At 39.2% G+C, this 22,696-nt stretch overlaps 1 protein-coding gene across 5 annotated transcripts in view; it reads right to left on the reverse strand.

Annotated features, from left to right (window-relative positions):
• Positions 1-13,805, reverse strand: part of LOC104361708 (RAB3A interacting protein) — a 35,058-nt gene extending 21,253 nt beyond the window's left edge. The window contains exons 1-3 of one of the 5 annotated variants that reach the window (XM_032999857.2): positions 13,724-13,805; positions 5,045-5,319; positions 4,584-4,845 (exon numbers count right to left, since the gene is read on the reverse strand). In XM_032999857.2, coding sequence (XP_032855748.1) covers positions 4,584-4,845; positions 5,045-5,295 — 513 coding nt within the window. In that variant the 5' untranslated portion in view covers positions 5,296-5,319; positions 13,724-13,805. Of the gene's footprint in view, positions 1-4,583; positions 4,846-5,044; positions 5,320-7,376; positions 7,640-13,723 lie in introns of those variants that run through there. The other 4 variants (XM_032999858.2, XM_009967891.3, XM_032999859.2 and 1 more) reach the window with 4 other exon arrangements.
• Between the last annotated feature and the right edge of the window lie 8,891 nt (positions 13,806-22,696).

Below are 22,696 nucleotides of genomic sequence, written 5' to 3' on the forward strand. Positions count from 1 at the left end.
TTTGATATCCACAGACTACAAAGGTGGGTCTTTAGAAAGAACCAGTGAGAAAAGAAAAGCTAATTACAGCTTCAAACCCATTCATATTTTAATTCTAGAAAGAAAATAATCTTGCATCTAGTTCAGCAATTTAACCAAGTCATAACTAGATGCAGAAGACCAAGGAAAAAACAAAGATCTTCTACAGATACCACCTAAAATCAGATACTGCTGAATTGCGAAGTTGTCAAAAAAGTTCATATTTATATTGGAACACATTTCTATTTGACTGGTCTTCACTCATTCACATTAAACAAGCTACATAAAAATTAGTCCATTTCAACCACATTTACAAGGGTGTTTAATGTGAGAGAAGTTCCAGAATATCTTTTCAGAGGTAAGAGCATTTCACTAACTTTTGAATTATCATCTTATGGTATGGGTGAAGATGCTGCTGTTTTGCTTGCATGTAGTCTTCTACTCGTCTCAGAAAATTTCTGTCTACGATACACTACAAGAGCATCAGAGGTGTGGAAACTGAAAACTTTCATCACTCAAAGACAGCAACAAACAGCTAAAATCCCTTCACAGGACCAATCCATCTAAATCACAAGCCAGTGGCCTTAAAATTTAACTGCAATTTTGGTTTTGAAAAGCCTGAAAGCGTACTCTTCAGTGGAGTTCTGGGATGGTATATTGTTCTGGAGCATCCTCATTTTTATTGTTTGTTAACTTACAAACAAACAACAACAGAAATTTTGAAATGCTGAATGTACTGTATAGTACTCCTGGAATTCCTGGGTAGTTATTGTGGATCCATTTATTCATTAATCCATGCAGAGTTTTAAAACATGTTTTACTGTGGAAAAATAAAGAGATTTAACTGCCAGTTGTTAGCCTGAGCAGAAACACTATAAAAATGGCAATAGCCTCTGCTACATTGGATTCTTTGATGACACAGACAGAACAATGGAAAAAAAAAAAAAAAAATCTACTTCAAATCCTGTATCAACACACAATATCCGAAGACAAGAGATCAAATTGTAACACTCAAGTTTGTTTCTGAGATGAAGAACGCATACAGAAATTGAAGCCTTTGAAAGAAAAACCTAGATTTGAGGATCAAGTTCTTAAACCACATTGAAATTTACATTCCTGAATTTCTATACTGTCACCTCTTTCACAATAATCACTGTATCAGTGTGGAAAAACACTCTCAATTTCACTCCGCTAGGGAAATATCAGTAATTCGGATTTCTACTACCAAAAGTCAAGCATGGTTTTACTTGTTACCATCAAGCCTACAGATCTTACTCTAAAGAGAGTGGGAAGCGTGGAATTCATTCTCAAACCAAATACAGTATTTGCAACCAACATCTCTGGTAGACTGCTCTTTCCTCATCAGAGAAGCAGGCTAACCATCAGTGACAGCTAATAATTTCAATACTCCAAGAGAAAATATATCAACACAGAAACCTAAGTCTCCCTCTGCAGTCATGGATGACAATTATATTGACAGTCTGACTGATGAGGAAATAACTTCAGGGCCAAATCACACAAAAATTCAAGGAAAACACGACTATGAACTGCCAAAGCTCAGAAACTACAAGCAAGCTATCAAAAACACATGCAATGTGCTGGTTAATAAAGATAAAAAGCAAATAAAAGGTATTCTTTTGTGAGGACTCCGCCAAACATGCACATCAAGAAATACCATATATCAAAATACCATGACTATTCTCTCAGATGTTATCTACATGTCATTGATCGTCCTTTAGTAACCACGGTGACACAGCTCAATCCAAACACAGTAGAAAAAATGCAAATGCAGAGACATGAGGAGATCAGGTCCCAGGCATTGAATCACTAAGCCTTAACACCTTCTCAGTTTTCCTGATGCTGCTTTAAAAGGGTAGCAAAACAACCAGAAAAGTTCAGATCATCTAAAGCAGGGGCTCTTCAGCTCCACTTTACAGAAAAGTCAGAAATTCAGTATTCAGTGAAAAAATAAGGAAAAACAACCTGAATGGTCTCAAAAGAGTGAAAAAAATATGTCATTTTACTTAAAGGGGCATTTTAAAGCAAAAGTATGGTCAACCTTATATACTCCCTTAGTATAGAATGCTGCCTGGCTGTTACCTCTGACCCAACCTTTCTCCAAATCTTATGACATGATTTGATGCTGCAACCAATATAGATTGAAGTATAACGTATATTTCCTCTCATCAAAAAACAAATTTTTGAAATACTTTAACAATTTTGCCAGCAATGCTGTTCATTTCGAGAAGTGCTCTCTGTGGTGTTAAGAAAGACAAGGCATACACAAAGGAGAGGAGAGAAGAAAAGGGAAAAAAAAAAAAAAAAAAAGGACAGACTAGATCTTTATTCTATTCCTGAACAATTCTCTTCAGGAACCATACTTAAATATCTAAGAATTACATGTCATACATATATTCTCTAATATAAAAAACTGGGAGCATATTAAGAAAAGATGTTGTACTCTGGAGACAGGAAAATAATTAGATAGTGGATTCCTAAGCTTCAAAATTCCTATTGCCTTTCTAGTTCCCTTTCTGATCATGGCTGCAACAAATTAAAATCAATCTTTAACATGTATTACAATAACATTCAGTTTGGGTAAAAAATTTGGAACAAATTAAAAATACAAGATCACAAATTTGTGTTTACTTTATTCACTCCTGGGAAGTTTGTAGTCTGTAAAGTTTCCAGGCTCAATGAGCTCACAAAATTAAAGTGCAAATTGTAATTCACATTTTTGTCACTGTTCCTAATAAACAGCAAAGACTTACAGAGAATTTAAAAACATTATGCAAAAAATAACCAGCTATGCACAGGCACTACCTATTAATTATATCCCTAAAGATATTTAAACTGAGTACTCATTGACAAATGTGAATATACTTGGAAATAAAAGTTTAAAGACTACATGACACACTGACTATCACGGAGTGGGCACAGCCTTTTGTAAACAGCCATGACTTTCAAAAGAAAGCAGTCAGAGATGCATTAGGGATAGAAAAAAACTAGTCCTCATACAGGAAGTGGAAGAAAGTAGATATTATGGAAGAAATAGGGTTTATTGTTGTACAGTCTGTAAAGACTCCTGCTCTAACTCCTGTGTTACTGAGCAATTCTGGAACAGTGCAAGTTTAGGAAGACAAGCAGATGGAGTTATCCATCCAGTATAACACTGGCAAGACTCAGCCTGATGGGGTGAGAATTAGCAAGAATTTTGACATCAACAGTCTTAAGTTAGTGCTGAAACGCTTTTGTTACGAAGACCAAAAGGGTTTGCAAATATGTAACATGCAGTTAGTACGTCCTAGCAGCCTTAATGCCATTTCCTTAGAAATGACCTAAAATTTCAGAATGAAAAAGGAAACATTTCAATCTAAGAGACAAAGTGGTATACACTGGAATAACATGTTCAGATCATTCCAAGGTAACAGCAGCAGATCTGAGTTGTGGTTTTCAAGTACATTAGGTGTACTTTGGTATACTGTCAGGAGCTAGAAGAGCTTTTCTGAAGTTTAAACTTCAATTTGTTCTTACTTTCTAAGGTTCCAAGTTTAACTGCTAGGATTATATATTCACATGCAAGGTCCTCAAACTTAGCTCAGGTTAATGTTTCCTTTCAGTGGTCAAATGCTAAGCAAATGAACACATTAGCAAAGGAAGCAACTGCACAGCAGTAAAACAATCAACAGAAGAAGGGATGTCTGAATCCATATTTAAGATTCACATTAACAAGTGCAAATGCAACTATGATGACTACATTCAACAAGATGAGGTAACAAACAGAGGAAAACAAGTTCAAACACAAGGTAACATGAGCTTAAATCTAAACAAGAATGGAATCATGTAGAGGAAAGGGCACAGATACAAATAGCACAAAAACTACTTGAAAGTTTAAGCACAGAGGGATATTAAAATGAATAATAATGGCTTTGCATTTATATAGCACCATCCATCCAAACAAGACAAAGCGCTTTACAAATATTAATGAATTGAGCCACAATGTCTTCAAAGGTATCCATATTCAATTTGAAGTGTGGTGTAACAGTACAGTAAGGAACACCAGTGACATCTTCACTGCTGCTTTTCTCCACAGGCATTCCCCTAGGAAGCATCACAAGTGCCCCTGTTCTAAAGCATCTGTATATTCCATGACACGTGCTACACTTTTATACTCTATGAGAAAGAAGACTCAAGAAGTATATAATCAGCGTCTATAAATACTTACACGATAACAATGGAATGACAGAAAATTACTCCTATTCTCAAATGTCAGAATGAAGGAATGGTCTACATTTCAAAGAAAAAGCATGTTTAACCAAATACTGCAGCAAAAGCTTTCCATGGTTAAGTAGCAGCAGCACTAGAAAAAAACATTATCGAGGAATAATTCTAAGACATTAGCATTCCACACATTCAGAAAACTTTACATAAAATAATTACGTTCTAATAATTCTGTAAGAAATTAGTAGACTCAGACTGCACCTTCTGGCCCATCTATCATTCTGCAATATCATAACCGCTTTGAAGAGAGAAAAAGTGGGAGGAGACAAGACAACGAGCCTTACCCTCTGAGCTTTTGCAAGTTCTTCTTTCAATCGTTCATAGCCCTTTTCTCTCACTTCCAGTACAGATGGGCTCCGTAAGTGAGATAAACTGTCTGTACTCAACCCAAAAATATCTTCATTTCCTTCAGCAACATCTGCTACTGTAGCACCCTGCAAAAACTCTCTCTCTACGTTATTGCTCTCCTTTCTGGAATTACTGTGATTGAATGACCCACCCTGGGGTCCAGAGGTAGAACAAAGTACTGCGTCGGTAACATTGATGCTGTAAAGAGAGTGATACATTTTTTATTCATATAATAGATTAAGAAGAAATATTTTAGAAATGGCGATAGTGGTGTTGAACATACCATTATGGACACAATTTAATATTACAACTTTGTAAATAATATTAAAAAGATATCTTTAGTAAAGCAAACATTTTATATATCATCAATTTAAATAAAAAGACACACAGAACTGACCTGACACCTGACACTTCTCCACAATTCAGTTGTCTGGGAGATGAATAAACAGGTTGTGTGGGAAGGTTAGCAACATTTAATGCATTGGGCTGGATTGGTGTGGAGGACACAACAGAAGGATGTGGTCGGTAGATAACACTGGGTGAGGTAGTTTGTTCTTGAGTCCCTGGCTCATTTACTCCGAGAAGATCTGGTGTAGTAGGCGAAGCGAGGTTCACTTCATGAAAGCCTTCCAAGGGGTCACTGGCCATAATAAAAGCCTCATCATATGAAACCTGAATTAAATAATCACATTATCAGAATGCAAACAAGAAATATTTAATTATACCTGACAACTAGATGAATTAAAGCACCACTCAGATTAATAAATTCAGAATACTTTGTGATATAATGAAAACTGTGGACTAATCTTGCAAAAGTATGAACTTCAACTACCAAATATGTTTTTCCACACACTGGACTGTTGAGTCCAGAAGATCTAATAGCAGACTCTGCATCTAAATAAGAAGATGAAATCAAGAACATGCTCTATATCATAAAACAAAGTCATCTTTAATGAAATCTAGAGCTGTTTTATATCAAAACATAAATGTATTACATTCATGAAAGAGGAGGAGACCTGGGAACCAGTAAGAAAAAAAAGTTTAAAACCTAAAGCTTCCACTTTTAATCTCAATGAAGCAAATAATCTAGAGACAGAAATCAGTGAACCTTTAAATAAACTACAGTCCACAGCAGTTCTGGTTAAATTACACATCTGACTTTGTAACAGTTCACTGAAATGGCAGAACTAGCCAATGGGACTTCTCATGAAGTACAATGATGTGTATTTAATACATCACATGATTAAATGATGATGACAATTGGGAGTAAGTATCATACCAAACATATACTACAGGTAAAAGAGTACTATGAATAGGTGATTTAACTGACAGTATATTTTAATTTATTTTTTATTAATTCCATACGGTTTTCATAACTTCAACCGAAAACAAGTACAACATATTAATTTTACAAGCTCCAATAAAAACTGTTTTCCCACAGTTTATCAAAGATCACAAAAATCTTTGCATCATTCAAAACTATGAATTGGAAGTAGTATGGATAAATTTGTAAAGGAATTACTTAGCAGTGATTATTCACTGCAGAAAACATTTTCTATGTTATATAAATAAAGAAGAGAGAAAATGAAGGCTTCACAAAGGTACTTAACATGCAAAAAAATAACCGTAGCATGTAAATGAAATATTACATTGCATTTTACGGAGAAATCTGCTTGGCTCTTATAACTGAAAAGATGAAGCAGAGAAGATCTAGAAGGATGATGGTCATAACCATGAAGACATGATGCCATCTACTTACATGTATGTCCAGTTCATTTGCTACTTCATAAACACATAGAAAATATGAAGTATGGAATCCCCAAATTAGCATATGCAGTAAAGTTTTAGTTACATGAATACTTTTTGGTCATCTTAAACTCTAAAAACACTGTTCAAAATTGTTTTGCATCTCAAGTACTGTACTGAGTGTGTATACGTCCACGTTAAACAAGTTGCTTTACCACATTATCAGGCACATGTGGAAGAAACTCATGTGTTCAGACAGCAAGAATATATTAATTTTTCTCTGTCTCTGTTAATTGCTCCCACAAAAAATTCAGCCACCTCTAAGAAACTGCCCATACTGAAGGGACAAAAAGGACCTTACATGAATAAAAAGGGATTTGGTTTGTGGGGGTTTGGGTTTTTGGTTGGGTTTGTTTTGTTTGGGGGGGGGGGGGGCGGTTTCCATTTTATGCAGAAATTTGTTTTATTTTGAGCTACCAACAGCAGTTGCACAAACATGATTTACACAGAAAAACACTGTCACAGTTTTGTGCTTTGGAGCTTTTCTACTATAACACAGAGATGAATAGCTTATTTTTGAGTTTAATTAAGTTTGAAAAATATTCTTATTTGCTTTCCCTATAGTTTTTCTAAACTATTGTAAGTATTCTAATTACAAGCTCTACATGATGACAAAGCCTGTTGAGTTAACAAATTAAAACGGAGGGACTAACAGAACTACAGGACATTTCTTCAAGGTTAAATTTCAAAAATATTTCCAGCTCTACAGCGCAACTATTACATATCCTTATTTTACATTTAATAAGCTAAAATCTGCCATCTTGAAAAAAAATAAAATTGCAGAAACAGTCCTTTAAAGTTTATCAGCCCAGTTAAAAAATAACCATCTCACCAGTCTCCAAGTCAGGCTCACATCTACACAAACACACTCGCTTTTATTGTTCCCACCACTCTCCTTTTTCCACCACCAAAGTAAGCCATACCCAATACGGCATCAGCAACGTCGCCAAGATGCCTCTTCACATTCACAATTCTTTGAATTCCAGCCTTCATAATTAACAGGAGATGCAGGCTTCTGAACAGGGATAGAGAAAGGCTGCCTGGATTCTTTGCCTTTTCTATGCCTACAGCACCTAGGAAAGTGCACCAAAACCTGCCCAACAGAAGCAAAGGTTGAGATCACAGCTGAGAGCAAAAACGGAACAACTCATCTGCCACATCTTCCCTTCCGTTGACTAGTTTCCTTTTCAAGTTTGAAAGACATGTTCCTAGTTCCACTGAAAACTCATAATCTGACTTGACTTTCAATAGTGTTACCATAATATTTTTCATCACCAGAAACACTGGTCATTTTCAGTTGCATACCCCACTGGGCTGAAATTTTCTATGGAAGTTTTTTTTTCCCCAAAACTGATTTTTTAAAAACACTATTTAGCCATTTCCAAGAAAAAAAAATGGTCCAGGAAAAACTTATTTGTCAGTTTTTAATGTATATTATTATTTCTGTACAGATCTTAGGGCTATCTGTTTGGAGCAAATGCTTTTAACTACATCAAGTAAGCAACAGGCTTAAAGATGTGCCACTCCATATTTTAAGATAATTTACACAAATTCAGCTACATTACAAAGTGCATAAAGTCACACTAGCTCACACAGAGAAAAAGGATTAGACACCTGCTTATTATTTTCCAAATGTTCAAATGCATTTCTAGCTCCCCCTCCAGACCATCACATCAATCTATAATAAGCAAAGTAGTATGTTTAAAGAAAATATATATACACATACATATATATATATATATCCCACCTACATGCTCCTACTCCTATGAGAAATGTTCCACTTAACTCCTTTCCTACGCTTTTCCACCTAACCTGCCTATATCCTGCAGTGTTTTGAATAGTCCAAAAAGAAAAACCCCAAAAAGAGTATGGAGATTTATTTACAAGAATATCACCCTGCTTATACATTAAATATCAGTCTCAGCCTAAACAGACAAGAGATTTATGAGTAAATAAATCCATGCATAACTTCTCAGTTATAAAAAAACCAAGCTCTTTCTAATACAGTACATAAAAAATTTATACAAGTTATTCCTGGAAGAGCTGAAAATAAAGTCCTTCAGCTAAACTTTTCCCATAGCCTGTCAAATGGGCACTCAAAAAGCATACCATCTGTGTAAAACACTTTCCATTCACAACTTTTTTCTTTCCTAGCATTACTTCTCACTCAGAAGCCGAATACACCACCCATGCAAGACAAAGAAGCCCATATTAAATAACTCAGTTTCAAGACTCACCACCATTATGTTGTTACCAAGACGTCAGCTGAACACACGTTACACATTAATGAAACCAAACATACCTGCAAAAAGCTAGGTGGTCCCAAAAATAAAACCTCTCTTTTGGGAAAGAACTTCACAGTAATAGTAAACAAAAAGAGGTGGGGAAAGCACAGTACATTTCAGAGTCATTAAAGATTACAGGCTTTGGTTAAGGGTTTGGGGGGGGCAGAGGGGTGTCACATTACTGACTAAGGCAGCAATGAACAGCCTTGCTGTGAGGGAACACGAAGTGCACGGTAAGCAGAGAGCTTTACTAGGAGTCAAGCTGACTGTGTGTAAAAACCTACAGTGTTGACACAGCACTCTTTAGTAGTAATTCTGCTACTGTGAACAAAAGCTGATACTCTGACATTTCAGGGCAGCACACTTATTACACAAAATAATGAATTTTCTCAATACTTTTTCTATAACATTAATATACGGTAAAAGCTTGAGATAGCATTAGTGACCACCAAATATGTGATTATTTTTGTCTTAGCTGATAGTATGCAATTTGGATGACATACAAAATTCAAGTACTGTAATAAATCAGGATGAAACAACAAAATAAATTAATTTCCTTATGCTTTCATCTGGAAATAATGCAAATTTGGTGGAAGCTGTCAAAATGTTGCAGCTTTTTATTACCATTCCATTGCTACACTTGCACAGCTGACTACCCACATAATTTCATGACAAAACAATGCTCAAACCTGTTACTTTATCTAATATTAAACAAAAACGTACTACAAAGAAATCAGTTTAACAACAGTCAGTTTAACACATTTCTATAGCTTCTAAGAGGAATCGAGAAGTGTGAACATTTTCAACAGCAGTCAAATCAAAACGCTTAATCTAATATTCTTGCTATTACTCTAAGAGGGGTTCAGCTACTCGTCTGAATCAAAGCAGCCAATAACTAAATAGTAAAAAGCTCCCTGAAAAGCAGTAATTTATTGTGGCTTGTTTTCCTTTGAAACAAAACAAAAAAAAAAAAGTATTGTTGAAAACCGCCTACTATAAACTCTGGAGTTTGTCTTCCACAGATTGCTTTTAAATACAAGACAGGTTGAAGATGACAACTTTGAACAATCTCCTAATTGTTATAACTCATTTAAAAGCAATACCAGCACCAAACATTTCACACATGAAAAAATTTATTTTTAGCTTTACTAATAAAGAACACCATCATAACAGAACAGATACCTGCTCAAGAGAAAAAAAAAAAAAAAAAAAAAATCACATAAGGAAAAAAAGAAGTTACTGTTTCTAAACTTTTTGATGACAAGTAAATTCTAGTTAGCATTTACCAAAAAAGGTGCCTATTAGCTGTAACGTTTTAATCTTCACACAGCAGGCCTTTCAAAATATAAATTAAGTCCTTGAGACTATTACTAGACTGCTTCAGTTAATTTGGGAGGGGATAGGAAAGTGGATTTTTTTTTTTTTAGCAGTTCCTCAAAAGAACTGGCATTAGCCCACCACTGGGCCTGCATTCTTAGTGGGTTTAAAAAAAAAGTTTTGAAATATTTTGCATTATGCAGTCTGGAATGTAATATGTTTTAAGCTCTAAAGAACTCAGCAGGGAATTAAGAGTAGCGGACCAATAAATACCTTTTAAAGAAGCAGTACAGTTAAGTACTGCTACTACATACAGATCAGATGCAAGCAGGCAGTTGAAAACCTCAAATTGTAGTAAGGCGTATATGGACATTAATTTAAGGTTCAAAATCAATTAGATCTATCCAGTAGGAGATATTCATCAGATGTTGGCATAGGACAAAAGTTTTCATAATCTGTTTTATATTTAAGCTTAGCTACAGAATTCAAGGAAGTTTAAACACTGTCATCGATGCCAGTTCAGCTGCACAAACACAATTCAATATTTGATACAGGAATTCCCTTACGGTTTGCACAAAAACAATTCCCACCTTTACAACTATGATAAATTTCTACTTCAGGAACCCAAATACACACCAAATTTTTTTTTGAGCCCGTAAAATACAAGAGAAAAGGAAGCACTGAACTACTCCAGTCTTTACATATTCTAGTTTTATTTGCAAGTGACCTTACTGCACGTATTTACCAATAGATGGTAAATTAGGCAAGATGGTAAATAGAAGGTAAACTGTAAGTTAGGCAAGTCTACAGAATTTAAGAGCTAGCAAACGCACACTTGGTTCAACATAAGACTATTTTTCTATTGCATTCTCACTAGTGTTGTCATATAATGCTATGATGTGGGTCTTTTTCTATTCTTTATTCTCATGCTAGGCATTCAAAACACTATTTCACACTGTTTTAAAAGAAACACGTAGTCTATTTGATAGCAAGATTTTATAAAGTTAAAAGAATTTGTTTTGTTGAACTGATGATTAAAAAAATTATCTTTTGAAAACTTTATTATAGGAGTATCTTCAACTAGAAAAAATAGAAGTGCAGACAGCAGTTGTGTCTCTTACAGAAAGAAGCAGTACACAAGATTCAGTGACCCATATTTATGAAGTGCTTGTGAAACCTATAAATAAACATGGTTTAGAGTCTGGTAGATAGTACACCTCTTACTAGAGAGAAAAATCAGTGCTTTGCAAGGTAGAATACTGCAAACTTTTACTGTAAACAAACATTCAAAGGATGCTGTTCAGTTCATAGAGTCTCTCTAGACCAAGTTCGTTTAGCTGCAAATACTATTCCCTCTGCAGATGCTGTTCTTGTTAAAACAGAGCATTGTTCTGCCTTGTCTTGGAAGCAACTTCACAATCCCATCTCAGGTTTAAGCCTGATCACAGTGACTGTGACTGCAGTGTCATTCCTGCCAAGACTTAGACCTAAAGACCCTCTCATTTTCAGTTAACACTGAAAATATTCAATTAGTAAACTCAAGTAAAAATGATCAAAATTTCCATATGTAAAGCTTTCTGAATGTATCTGCAAATGCATTTAAAGAAATTTAATTTCTGAAAAAATGGTTCACATATTAAGCTTAATTAAGTGTCTAATACAAGTTTTAACCAAGTTTCAGTAAGACAAGATTTTAAATGCCATATTAAAAAGGGTCTTAAAAATAAAAATCCAAAGTACACATTTCTTTTCTGGGAAAATCCATAAACGGTAAGTGGAACAGCGACAGATCAGCTCATTTGGCATTTTACATGAATTTTAAATCAAGTCAATAAAAGCTATGAAGATAGCTGCAGTCTATAATCAAAAGGCTTATTGTGACCATTTTCCTCCTGAAAAAAATTCCCCTTTTAGATATAGTGTAACAAGACTGGTATTTCAGTCACAGCTGTGAGGTACACTCCCATTTGTTATTTATTAAAAGCATAATGAGAATGGTAAATTATTTATCCTTCTTTGCTCACTAGGTAACGTTAACCAAGCACAGTAGATGAATGACTGCCAAGACACAAACACAGAAGGCCTGACTTTAACTCTTCCCAGAACTCATTAAACAGATCTATACTAAAAACAACAATAAAAATATTAATGCAACAAGACCTCAGGTTTTGTCCTATATTTACTGAGGAACAGAAATATTTGAACAGATGGTCGCTGCCAATACATGCTTCTAGACTGAATAACCTTACATCTGCTTCAAAAGAGAAGCTGATAATTTCACAGTTATGGCAAGCCTGTGGAAGATTAATTATTTTAGCCATCTAGATCACCATTTTTGATACTTCCTAAGAACACGCCTACAAATGAACACAGCGAACAAATCAAGCAATATAAAGCTTAGTACACTATCTGCAAACACAACACTCTCAAACCGATGAAAACACTGTTGCTTTTTGTCATTAAGACGAGCATTGAGGGTATCATCAAGGCTTTGGCCACTCAGTGATCTCCTGCTTCCAGAGCCCTGCAACTCTCAGAAACTAGTGGAGCATCAGCACTTAGGCAGCACAAATTTCTGCACAGCTCATCACTTGCAATCAACTTGTAACCAGAATTTCCTTTCTGAGCCTTACTCTCTAACGTAACTGCATTACAAAATTAAGGTGCACTGAAATCCCTGCTACTTAACTCCTAGAGTTTACAAGACGACTTATCGGCGACCAGGTATTAACCTCAATATTGCTCGAAGACCTTCAAGCAACCAGAAACGCTACAGAAGAGCGCAGCCCCCCACTCCCACAGAGCAGAATTCCCCTCCGGGTTGCAACCGCGCTGCTCGGCCCCACCGCCCCGGGCCCAGGCAGGGCCGGGGGGACGGGGACACACGAAGCCCGCGAACCCCCCGGGCCCTGCCCTCCCCTTCCCCCGCCGCACCGCCCGAGGGCTTCGTGAGAGGAGAAGACTTCAGGACCAGCTTAACCTCTTCTCGCAACCCTTCCTCTCCTCATTTCAGTCGCTCCTGTCCGGTCGCCCTTCCCCACCGGCCCTACGACGCCTCGGCAGGGCCCCCGGCGCGGGCAGCGCTGAGGGGAGGACGGCTGCTCCGAGCCGCCGGCTCCCGGGCGTGCGACGGCTCTTTGTCCGCCGCCGCCGGCTCTCTCGGGGCAGGTGCTCCCGATACTTTTCCGGAGTGATCCCCGAGAACTACTTCTGGGCAGTTACTGCCTTCGACCGCGGCTGGATGTGGGGACCAAGCGCACCCCCGCCCGCCGGCCGCCCCTCTCCGCGCCCACGCAAAACCCCGACGGAGCCAGCGGCGCCTTCCCGCCGCGAACAGCCACAGCGGCACGGCCCGAGCCGCCACTTGCCCTCCGCAGGATGGGGGGGGGGGGGGGAACCGCCAACCCCGCTCCCCACAGCCGAGGAAACCCGCCCGCCCTCAGCCACGGCGCCCCGGCAAGGGGTAAACCCTCCCAGGCGGGCGCCGGCTCCGCCCGCCCGGGCACAAGGCTCCCCGGGAGCGCGTCGCCGGGCAGGTGCGGCGGCGCTAAGGGGGAAGCCGCGGCCCTGTCTGTCTGTCTGTCTGTCTGTCCGTCCGTCCGGCAGGCCGGCCGGCCGCCCCTCTCCCAGCAGCGGGGCCGGGGCCGCGCAGCCCCCCCGCCACCTACCTGCCGAGCCCCGGGAGAACGGCCGCCGCCGCACCGCGTCCCCTCAGCCAACCCGGGGGGGCGGGGCGCTGGGTTGCCGCCGCGCATGCGCCCTGCGGACGCACCGCCCGAGGAATGGGGGAGCGGGGGGGGGGGCGGGGGAGGCAGGTGCGTGCGGTCCCCACCGCCGCCCCCTAGCGGGGATGGGGGGGACCGCCCTCAGGCGCCGGCCCCGGGAAGATGAGGGGTGGTGGGCGTCCCCGTCCCCCTCGTCCCCGTCCCCTCCCCGTATGGCAGTCTCCCCGGGGCCAGGGACAGGCTGTGAGCCTCCAGAGGCCAGGTCCTGCGGCAGGAGCGGAGGTGCAAGGCCGGCCAGGGCAGCCGACTCTCAGAGGTGGTGCCTGGGCCTCGCTGTTCTGCCCTCACGCACCCATCGCCCAAACCGCTTCCAAGGAGCGGTTTCAGGGAGGCTTTTCCTTCACACTCCTGATGATCAGCCGCGCTGCCAACAGGCAGTCGAGGTTTCAGGGGCCAGAAGGTCTGGCCTGAGGCAGGGGGAAAGGGGACACGACTGGAGGGACGGGTGGGTCAGGGGCAGCCTCTGTCCCTCCGCTACAAACCGCGCCAGGGCTGCCGATGGAAAACACTGTGACCACAAAATAATGTTGGATTGTTTCCTTAGGGCCTGCCTGGAAAGGTACTAGAGACTCACAGCTGACACAGTGCAAAGCCTGAGTGCTGTCAGGTGCCACATTTCACAGGAAGGGAGGCTGCAAACGGACAGGCTGCAAATGCTTGTGGCTTCAGGACAGATCGGCCGATGTCTCTGTGCCTCCACTCATCACCTGGAAGAGAGGGGTAGAACATTGCTTCTGTTCAAGGGCAGGCAAGGACAGGGCTATTAAAGTCTGAGTGTTTTGTTACTGTGAAAAACACAAGGAAGTTAATAATTCTGTATTTAATGGTGTACAGTAACAAAGACAAAGGATTACACAATTAAAAATGAGAAAATGAAACATATGCCAGATCATTATCCAGTGATTTTCATTCACAGGGCATGCACTGCTCCAAATCAGGTTCTGAGCCTGCCTAAAGTATGTAATAATTAAAGACTGAAGTGTAATTTATATGCACAAGACTTATGAAATAAGGGCACATATAGAGCTAAAATAGGGCTCACCTGCTAAAATGATGTGATTTTCCGGCTCTACTACTTTGTCCAATAAGGAGATATTACTACTACCTTTCGACTTGGCTTGAATATGTCCCTGAGCCATCATTATGCCACCCTGACACACGCATGGTAGTTGGGGTAATTTTCCAGTTTTTCAGGGGTTAACATGCAGCCTTCACTTTCCAGACCTGTACTGTTTTGTTTATGTCTTTAAAAGCAGTAGGCAAAATGTTGGAAAGCTGCTATAAACAAGACTCCATTTTACCACTGGTCTGATTACAGTGCCAAAAAAATACGCTTCAAATGACAGCAGTATTGGCTGGACAATGTACTTTTCTTGTTAGTGCAGCTGACCTGAACCATGTGCTGCAATGGTGAGGAACTTTAGCACAAAACTAACATCAGTGAGATCTTGCCCCATTCATCAGTTAAGGAATCTAGACCACATTCCAGTCAATAATTGAAACGTTAATTATCTTGACAGCTCTCCACTGAATGTGAAAGAATCCTGTTTGGCCAGTCTTGCAGGACATAGACACAGTCAAATAATGTTCTCTGTGGCACTTTCACAGTAGCATCCATCAAGCCAGAAGTTCATTGAGGGCAAAATAATATGACAGACAGGATGTCAAAAGACAAACATATCAATACCATGCATCATAAAGTAAATAAGTAATAATATCTTCTATATTCCTTTTCAGTATGTAAATCTACACTGACTACAAGGGGGCTCAATCCACAAAAAAGCCAACAGAAAATAGTCTACAGCTTTTCTGGAAGCAATCTAAAACCAAGAAACCAAGCAGTGCAAAAAGTGGAATATTCGAATGGTAATATCATCTGAAGTTTGTTGAGAAAAAGCCTCATAGAGCGGAGGTGTTCAATTTGAAGAACTCCAACCTTTAAAATTATTTCATTTGCTAATGTTAACATACAGTAGAACCCAGGAAGTGCTATCAGCATACAGGCTTGCCAAATTAAAAGATGCTTCAGAAAGTTCATTAATAACATGATCATGAAAGAGACATGACAAGTGGAATGCGAACTTGAAAACAATGTATTAAGACATAGTAAACTGACAAGAGTCTATAATTAGGATCTGTAATCCTATAGCTCTTAATCTTTTACAATGATTGTACTTGGCATGACAACCTGCTGTTTTAACCAGATTAAACATCTTGCATTTCAAGAAATAAAAGCAGTATAGTTCCAAAGACATTTGACTGTGCTAAAATTAATCACCAACAGATTTATTTTGTCAAAGTACTCCTGTATGTTTCTGTACGTAATACTTTATAGAGTCAGGAAGCAGCAAAACACAGAAAATATAACTTAGGTGGTTAAAATTAAAAGTTGAAACAATTTGGATTAAATCCAGAGATATAAGTAAAAGAATTAAACATTTTTTTGAAAAAAGGCTATTTTAAAATAATACTTTTATTCAGGCCTTAGTTCCTTCCTGAGCTGCACATAAGCATTAGGGCAGGGCTACTTCTCCAGCCACCACAGGCTGGGAGCCAAGGGTAACCCCACCAGCGAGGGCCCAGTCAAGAACGGGGCTAGGATAGTGATAGCAACAGGCTTTGTCATACACCTGGTGACCATCGGGCGATGCAAGATCTCAAATCAAGTCCAGGATCCACCCAGGAAGTCTTGTCAGGAAGAGCGAAAGACAGAACTAGGAACATACATGTAGACCTACACCTATGACGTAGGTCTAGACACTCACCTAAGAAGGGAACAACTAGAGCAGGCTCACCCAAAACAAAACCCAGGCCTGAGCCCGAGATTAAATGAAGCCGTGGAGTCCCTGCCCACTGTGGGAAGAAGGTGGCTGAGTAGGGGCCCCAGATGAAGCTGATCAGGCCAATTCAGACCTTTTAGTGCCCTTAGGTTCCTGGCAATCAGGAAGGCTGGAAGTCCTTTTAGAAACAAAACCATACTTTGCTATTGTTCTAAATGAGCAAAGTCACTGTTGCCAGTGGAAAGTGATGTACAGTTTGCTGCTTTGGTGGAATAACATATGCCATGGGTGCAGCCTCTGATTAAATAGATGTAATCTGACAGGACCATTCAACAAAACTGCACAATGTACAAAATCTGGAGGACGGACTTTGCTGAAACTGCGTTGTTTCTAATGAACACTACTCTTTGCTGCTCCCATCAAATCTATTCATTCAGATTGTTTAATCAGTTCATCTGTCCCTTTTGAGCTTCTCGGTGTGGTTAAATGCCCCAAATCAGAAGTTCCCATTCTCCAGCTAGTCAGAAATCTGGAAAGCTATCTTGGCACAGACTTGGCCACAGCAATCTATGTGCTAACAACTGACAGTCTCACTTGCATAGCTTCTCTCCAGTCATACTGGAGCACAGCATGGTAAACATCATTGCAAACAGTTCCCACACTGCACAGAGTCCCCCTGAACCGCATCTCTGTCTGTCCAGGTCTTCTGTTGCATTTGAACGAGCTGTCTGAGAATGTCTTCAAATGTGGCTGTTTCCTTCAATTGTAGCTATCAATCCACTGGATTTAAGAAATCTGTTTAAGAAAAGAAAAAGCACAAGGGACAAAGGTGTTTTGCAGAAGATAGCCCCAGACCATGGCAGGCTTCTCTGTTGAAGGCAAAAATGGCTGCAGGACTTTAAAGAAACCAAGTGCATAATTTTTCTTTGATCTGAAGTTATTAAAGTTTCTCATCTATACGCACAAACACAAATGCCAGCTAATCAAATTTTTCCTCCTACAGGTTGGGAGGAATAAAAGAATGAGGTGGTTGTTCTCTTTATAGAAGATGTTCAAGTGTGTGGTGGGGGAGGATGGCTCAACAATTTCATGGATACATAAAGCAGATAAACTTTGGATTCTTATTTTCTACTTGCCTGTGGTACTTCCTACTTGTTTCTTTTATTGGTTGTTTAATATTGAATAAGCTGTAATGATTACTTTCCTTTCACTGAAGATGTCATAAAACAATAAACTCAAGCAAACCAAAGGATCAATCTATTAATACGTTACACATGCATTGCAAGCACATAGCACAGTGAAAAGAACCAAAGAATGATCCACTATGTACAGAAAAGGTACAGAGACTATAAATCTTATCTATTTTAGATTTCTTTTCCCCCTTGTACTTGCTCAGCTGAACCAGTGCTAGCCATTTTGGGAGCCATCGTACAGACAAGAATTCCCCAGTCAGGCATATTTCTTCAACATTTAGCTAAGCATTTGGAAAGCAAATCTAATTGGTACATTGGCATAAATAAGCATCCATCTTATGGGAGTCCTAAAACTACAGATCTTAACTTTTTGCTGCCTTCTCTGATTCAACTAACGTTAAAACCAGTGTGGTCTGTGTTTTTCTTCAAATCTACTCCCTAAAAAACCCCAAAATAATGGCAAATATGCAGGATTGATCTTATCTGCTCCTGAAGCTCTTCCTCAAAACTTCAGGTGGTAGATGGCAGCACAGCCTCCCTGAGCAGTGCATTCCAAACTAACCTTGGAGTTTGAAATATTTTCCAAAGTCTAACCTAATCTTCTTTGCTGTAGTGTAGGACAAGAGGTAATGAGCTTATCTCAGTGGATCCAGGAAGCAACAATCTTCAGGGTATTTGATGGCATCATCGATCCCCTCCATTTTCTCAAAGGATAAACACAGTTATTTTAATCTTTCCTCATAGGTGATGGTTATTAGACCTCCAATTGTTTTTATTATTCTCTCTGGGCTTCTTCCTGTGGGTCCTCATCTTTGTAGATGAACAGTGCTCAAGTCTGGGCACAGCATCCCAGCTGAGGTCTGAACAGCACTGGCTTTAGCATATATCACACACCTGCTTATACATCCCAGCAAAGATCCCTTGCTTTTTTTCTTCGGGCAGCAGAATGCTGCTTAACCAGTCTTTCTCCAACTCGTGTGTGACTTCACTTGTGAACTTTCTTCGATGTCCATTGATTCTTGCTGAATTCTAATCTTGTTCTGAAAAAAATGCGTATGGTCCTTCACATCTTCCAAATTTGAAAAGTGTATTCCCTATTGCATTATCCAAGTCATTATTAAAGTATTGAATGTTATCAGAACCAGAATGATCCTCTGAGATGAGATGCTGTACTTTAATAATTAGCCATCCGAAACCATGGTTTGAGGATGGGTTTCATACAAGTCTTGTATTGTTTTTGCAGTATTTTATGCTGGACAGTGTGCCCCTCCCTTTTTTCTGAAATGTCATAGGAGGGAATTTCAAAAGCCTTACCAAACTCTATCTATATCACATATGTTATTTCCTATTTGTCTCGGAATAACTCAAGTGATGTGCTCAAATCACACAACAAATCTGTTGCAGCATCAAAACTTCAAACCACTTCATAGTACTTTCCTCTGTTAGATTTGTCAACACACTAAATCAGTGTCAGAAATAAGAGCTTAAAATGAGGTCTAAAAAGTGAAAGCTCATTAAAGCCCTGTACTCCTTAATTAAAAATCAAGGCTTAAATACCAAAAAATACAAATCTGGGGAATAAATTCCTTTTACACACAGCATATATCTATACAGAACGAGCAGAACTCAATACAACAAGAATGGCAAATTCTTTACCATGTTAGAAAAAAAACCAAAACCCAACCTTTATAGACTACACAGAACACAGCCTAATCAGGGAACATACAAATGAATAAAGAATATAAATTCTTTATTAACTATTACATTACAAGGATTAAAAAGATATTTCCTCTTTGAGCACAGTAATTTATGATTGTCCACTTCGACCATAAGACTGATTCTGCAAACAAGCCGCCCAACTTGGCAGATTCTTCTGTTGCATATAAAATAAATAATGCTCCTAGGATTTTTGAAGGTGCTTATAAATATAACTTAATACCAAGCGGAAGAAACAAAAAAACTGAAATGGCCTTTCCAACTTATGTAAGGACTGACATGTGGTTTCATTTATCTTTAGAAGCAAGCCAGGGACGGATCCAGAGTGTGATTAAAAATAGTACAACATGTTCATCCCTGGTTGGAAGACGGCAGAGATGCCAAATCTGAACTCAGAAATCAGAAAATAAAAATACAAAATACATTTTCACCTAAAAATTAACCCCCCAAAAGCCAAATAAACTTTGCAGCCCTGACAAACCTATAGTTAAAACTCAAGAATCCTTTTATCTGATGAGACTCCAAAAATAGCTCCACCAAGTGCTCCAAATAATAACAGTGAAAAGCATAGGGTGAAGATTCAGGAATCCTTTGGTTTGTTTTATTCGCAATTTTCTTTTGAACCTGGGTACCCTCCCTGCCTTAATTTATCTATCTCTAAACTCAAATTCATGAGACTTCCTCCTTCCCCATAACGTGTGGTCACATGATAAAGTTTAAATAATGACTTTTCCAAAGGTCTTAATTCTTTCAGACTGAAGTTGCTATAAAAATGGAGGATGTGGCTTTAATGGGCTGATTTTTCTTCATTTTTGCTGTGACACAGGGATTCAAAACCAGACTTCAACCAAGGCTGCCAGTTATTGCTACATTCTGCTCTGTGAGGTGAAACTCATCTTATGGGAAAGGTTTTGCAGGTACCAACCATTTCCCGATGTGATAGAAGTACTGTTTTATTCATCTTCAGTCCAGCATTACCTAGTTGGTATGGACACCACTCCACTGGGCATAGGAACGCCTCCCAGTTTAGGGTGGCCTTTTCTTCTCCTTGTCTCCTTCTGTCTTCTCCAGCTTGGCACACTCATGGTGGCAAAGCTCAGCAAGGTCAGCACAGCAGAGAGGCATTTCTGAAAAGTAATCCGAATCCTTTACTCAGTTGAGTGGAGGGTAAAAAATGCTGATGTAGTGTCGAAACCAGAACAGTTCCAGTTCCACAAAAGAGAGGGATTACTCTGTTACACCTCCCAAAGTGACATTAAAAGTGCCAGGCCCCTGAGGAGCCTTGCCTCCACTAGCATTTACATCCGTGTTACCTTGATTGGAAATGTGGCCTCACTTACCATGGCAGGAAAACTTCTCCATCATCTCACTAGAATAGTCAAAGTGTGGATTTACACAGAGGAGTGTGAAGAATAGATTCCCCGCCCAGCACCAGTCGATGCCTGTGCCTGTTCTGGGACATGTACTGGTTCAGCACCGACGCGACAAGCGCAGGGTTTGTTTCATCCGCTCATGACTCACAGACTAAACCTCGTGTCCGGGGGAGCAATGAGACTTTTGACTTTGAACCAACGTAAACAAGCACAGCTTATTGCGTATTTTGCAAAAGCTACCCAGGCTGTTTAGGCATTTTTTTCTAAGTGAAAAGTTGCAGAAAGCAGAGAATGGGAAGGTTTGTTGCAGTTCAGGTAGAAATGATTGGGTTTGTTGCCTACAGAAAAAGGAAAGGCTAGCGGTTTATCTCTGTTGGTTCAATAAACTTATTATTCTGTTTCCTGGATGCTACTTTACCTTTTTATACTCCGTTTTTTTTCCCCTCTTAATCAATATCCACAAAGTGAACAAACGAAGTTCTGAGGGAAATGTTTAGCATTGAAGTATGCAAGGGAGGAGAGCCAGAGCTAATTTTAGTACAGGACTGGTGGGACCACCTGGGTCGCAGAGTAAAGTCCTCAGTTTTAACCTTTTCAAATGTGTATCGAGTACCTTTTTTAATAGCAGTAAGTATTATTATGATTTTTTGAACTAAAACTAGATAAATAAGAAAAAGAACTCTTGTGAGTTGTTCCCTTTACAAAAAGTGGTCAGCCACCACGATGTAATCCTTTTTTATGCACAAATACCAATAATCTTATTCTCAACCATTCCAAGTCATTTCCAGACAATACCTAACTCAAAAGAACTTGCCTTTTCTAAATAGTTTTCCCTTCAAATGCTTTTCTGTCTGTTCTTAGTCTCCCTCTCGTTCTTTCAGTCTCTTCTGTCTCATCTTTCCCTTTCTCTCTCATACAAGCAGATACTTCCCCAAATCTCTCTGCCCAAGACACGAGTCAAGGAAATCCTCCATCCTTACAATCCCAGTTGGATTCAGTGGTAACATGGCTCTATATTTTGCGTTGAGGTCCCCTTTAATTTGAATATAGATAATGAAGGGTATCGTTTCTCCCACCAGCTGCAGCATGGTTTAATCCAGTTTGTAACAGTGCTGTATATGGTAAATTACATCACAGCTTTGCATTGGTCGTTACTGCACAGTGTTATTCTCTTGAAGTTGTACACTAATCTGGATCACCATTCTTACAGGTGGTTTCTCATATACACAAATCAAAATACGTTTGTACAGGGAATTTCTTCAAAGAATAAGCAAAGCTGTCCTTGCTAATTATTAAACGGGAGAAACAGAATGGTTCCGTTCTGCCGTTATGTGTATTGTCCATTGTTATGTTGTTATTATTGTATTGTTATTATCACTGTTATTGTTATTATTGTTGTTGTTGTTATATTTCCATGCAGGGAACAAGAGTTATCCTTTCACACTCTCAGAGATATAACACCATTCATTAAAAACCTAGCCCCTTAAGCCATAGAGAACATGAGTTTATGACGCCTCCAGTGATACCTTAAAAATCTTGACTGAGAACACAAACATGCCTGTTTTACAAAGAAAGATGCATTATTAACTCTAATACAAATAAACACTTTTGGTATTCTTATAAAAGAAACATTCCAATGTGAGAAAAGATCACCACTTCTCAAATATAACTCCCCAGGAAGTGCAGGAGACATTAATATACATTATAAAGCACAGGCTATTTGTCAACCATCAATATTATTCAATGTCCATAACGATACAAAATTCTGTTAGCATAATTTCATTAAAAAAATAA

Source organism: Tyto alba, unplaced genomic scaffold (genome assembly GCF_018691265.1).
Source record: "Tyto alba isolate M040663 unplaced genomic scaffold, T.alba_DEE_v4.0 Super-Scaffold_2, whole genome shotgun sequence".
NCBI lineage: Eukaryota > Metazoa > Chordata > Aves > Strigiformes > Tytonidae > Tyto > Tyto alba.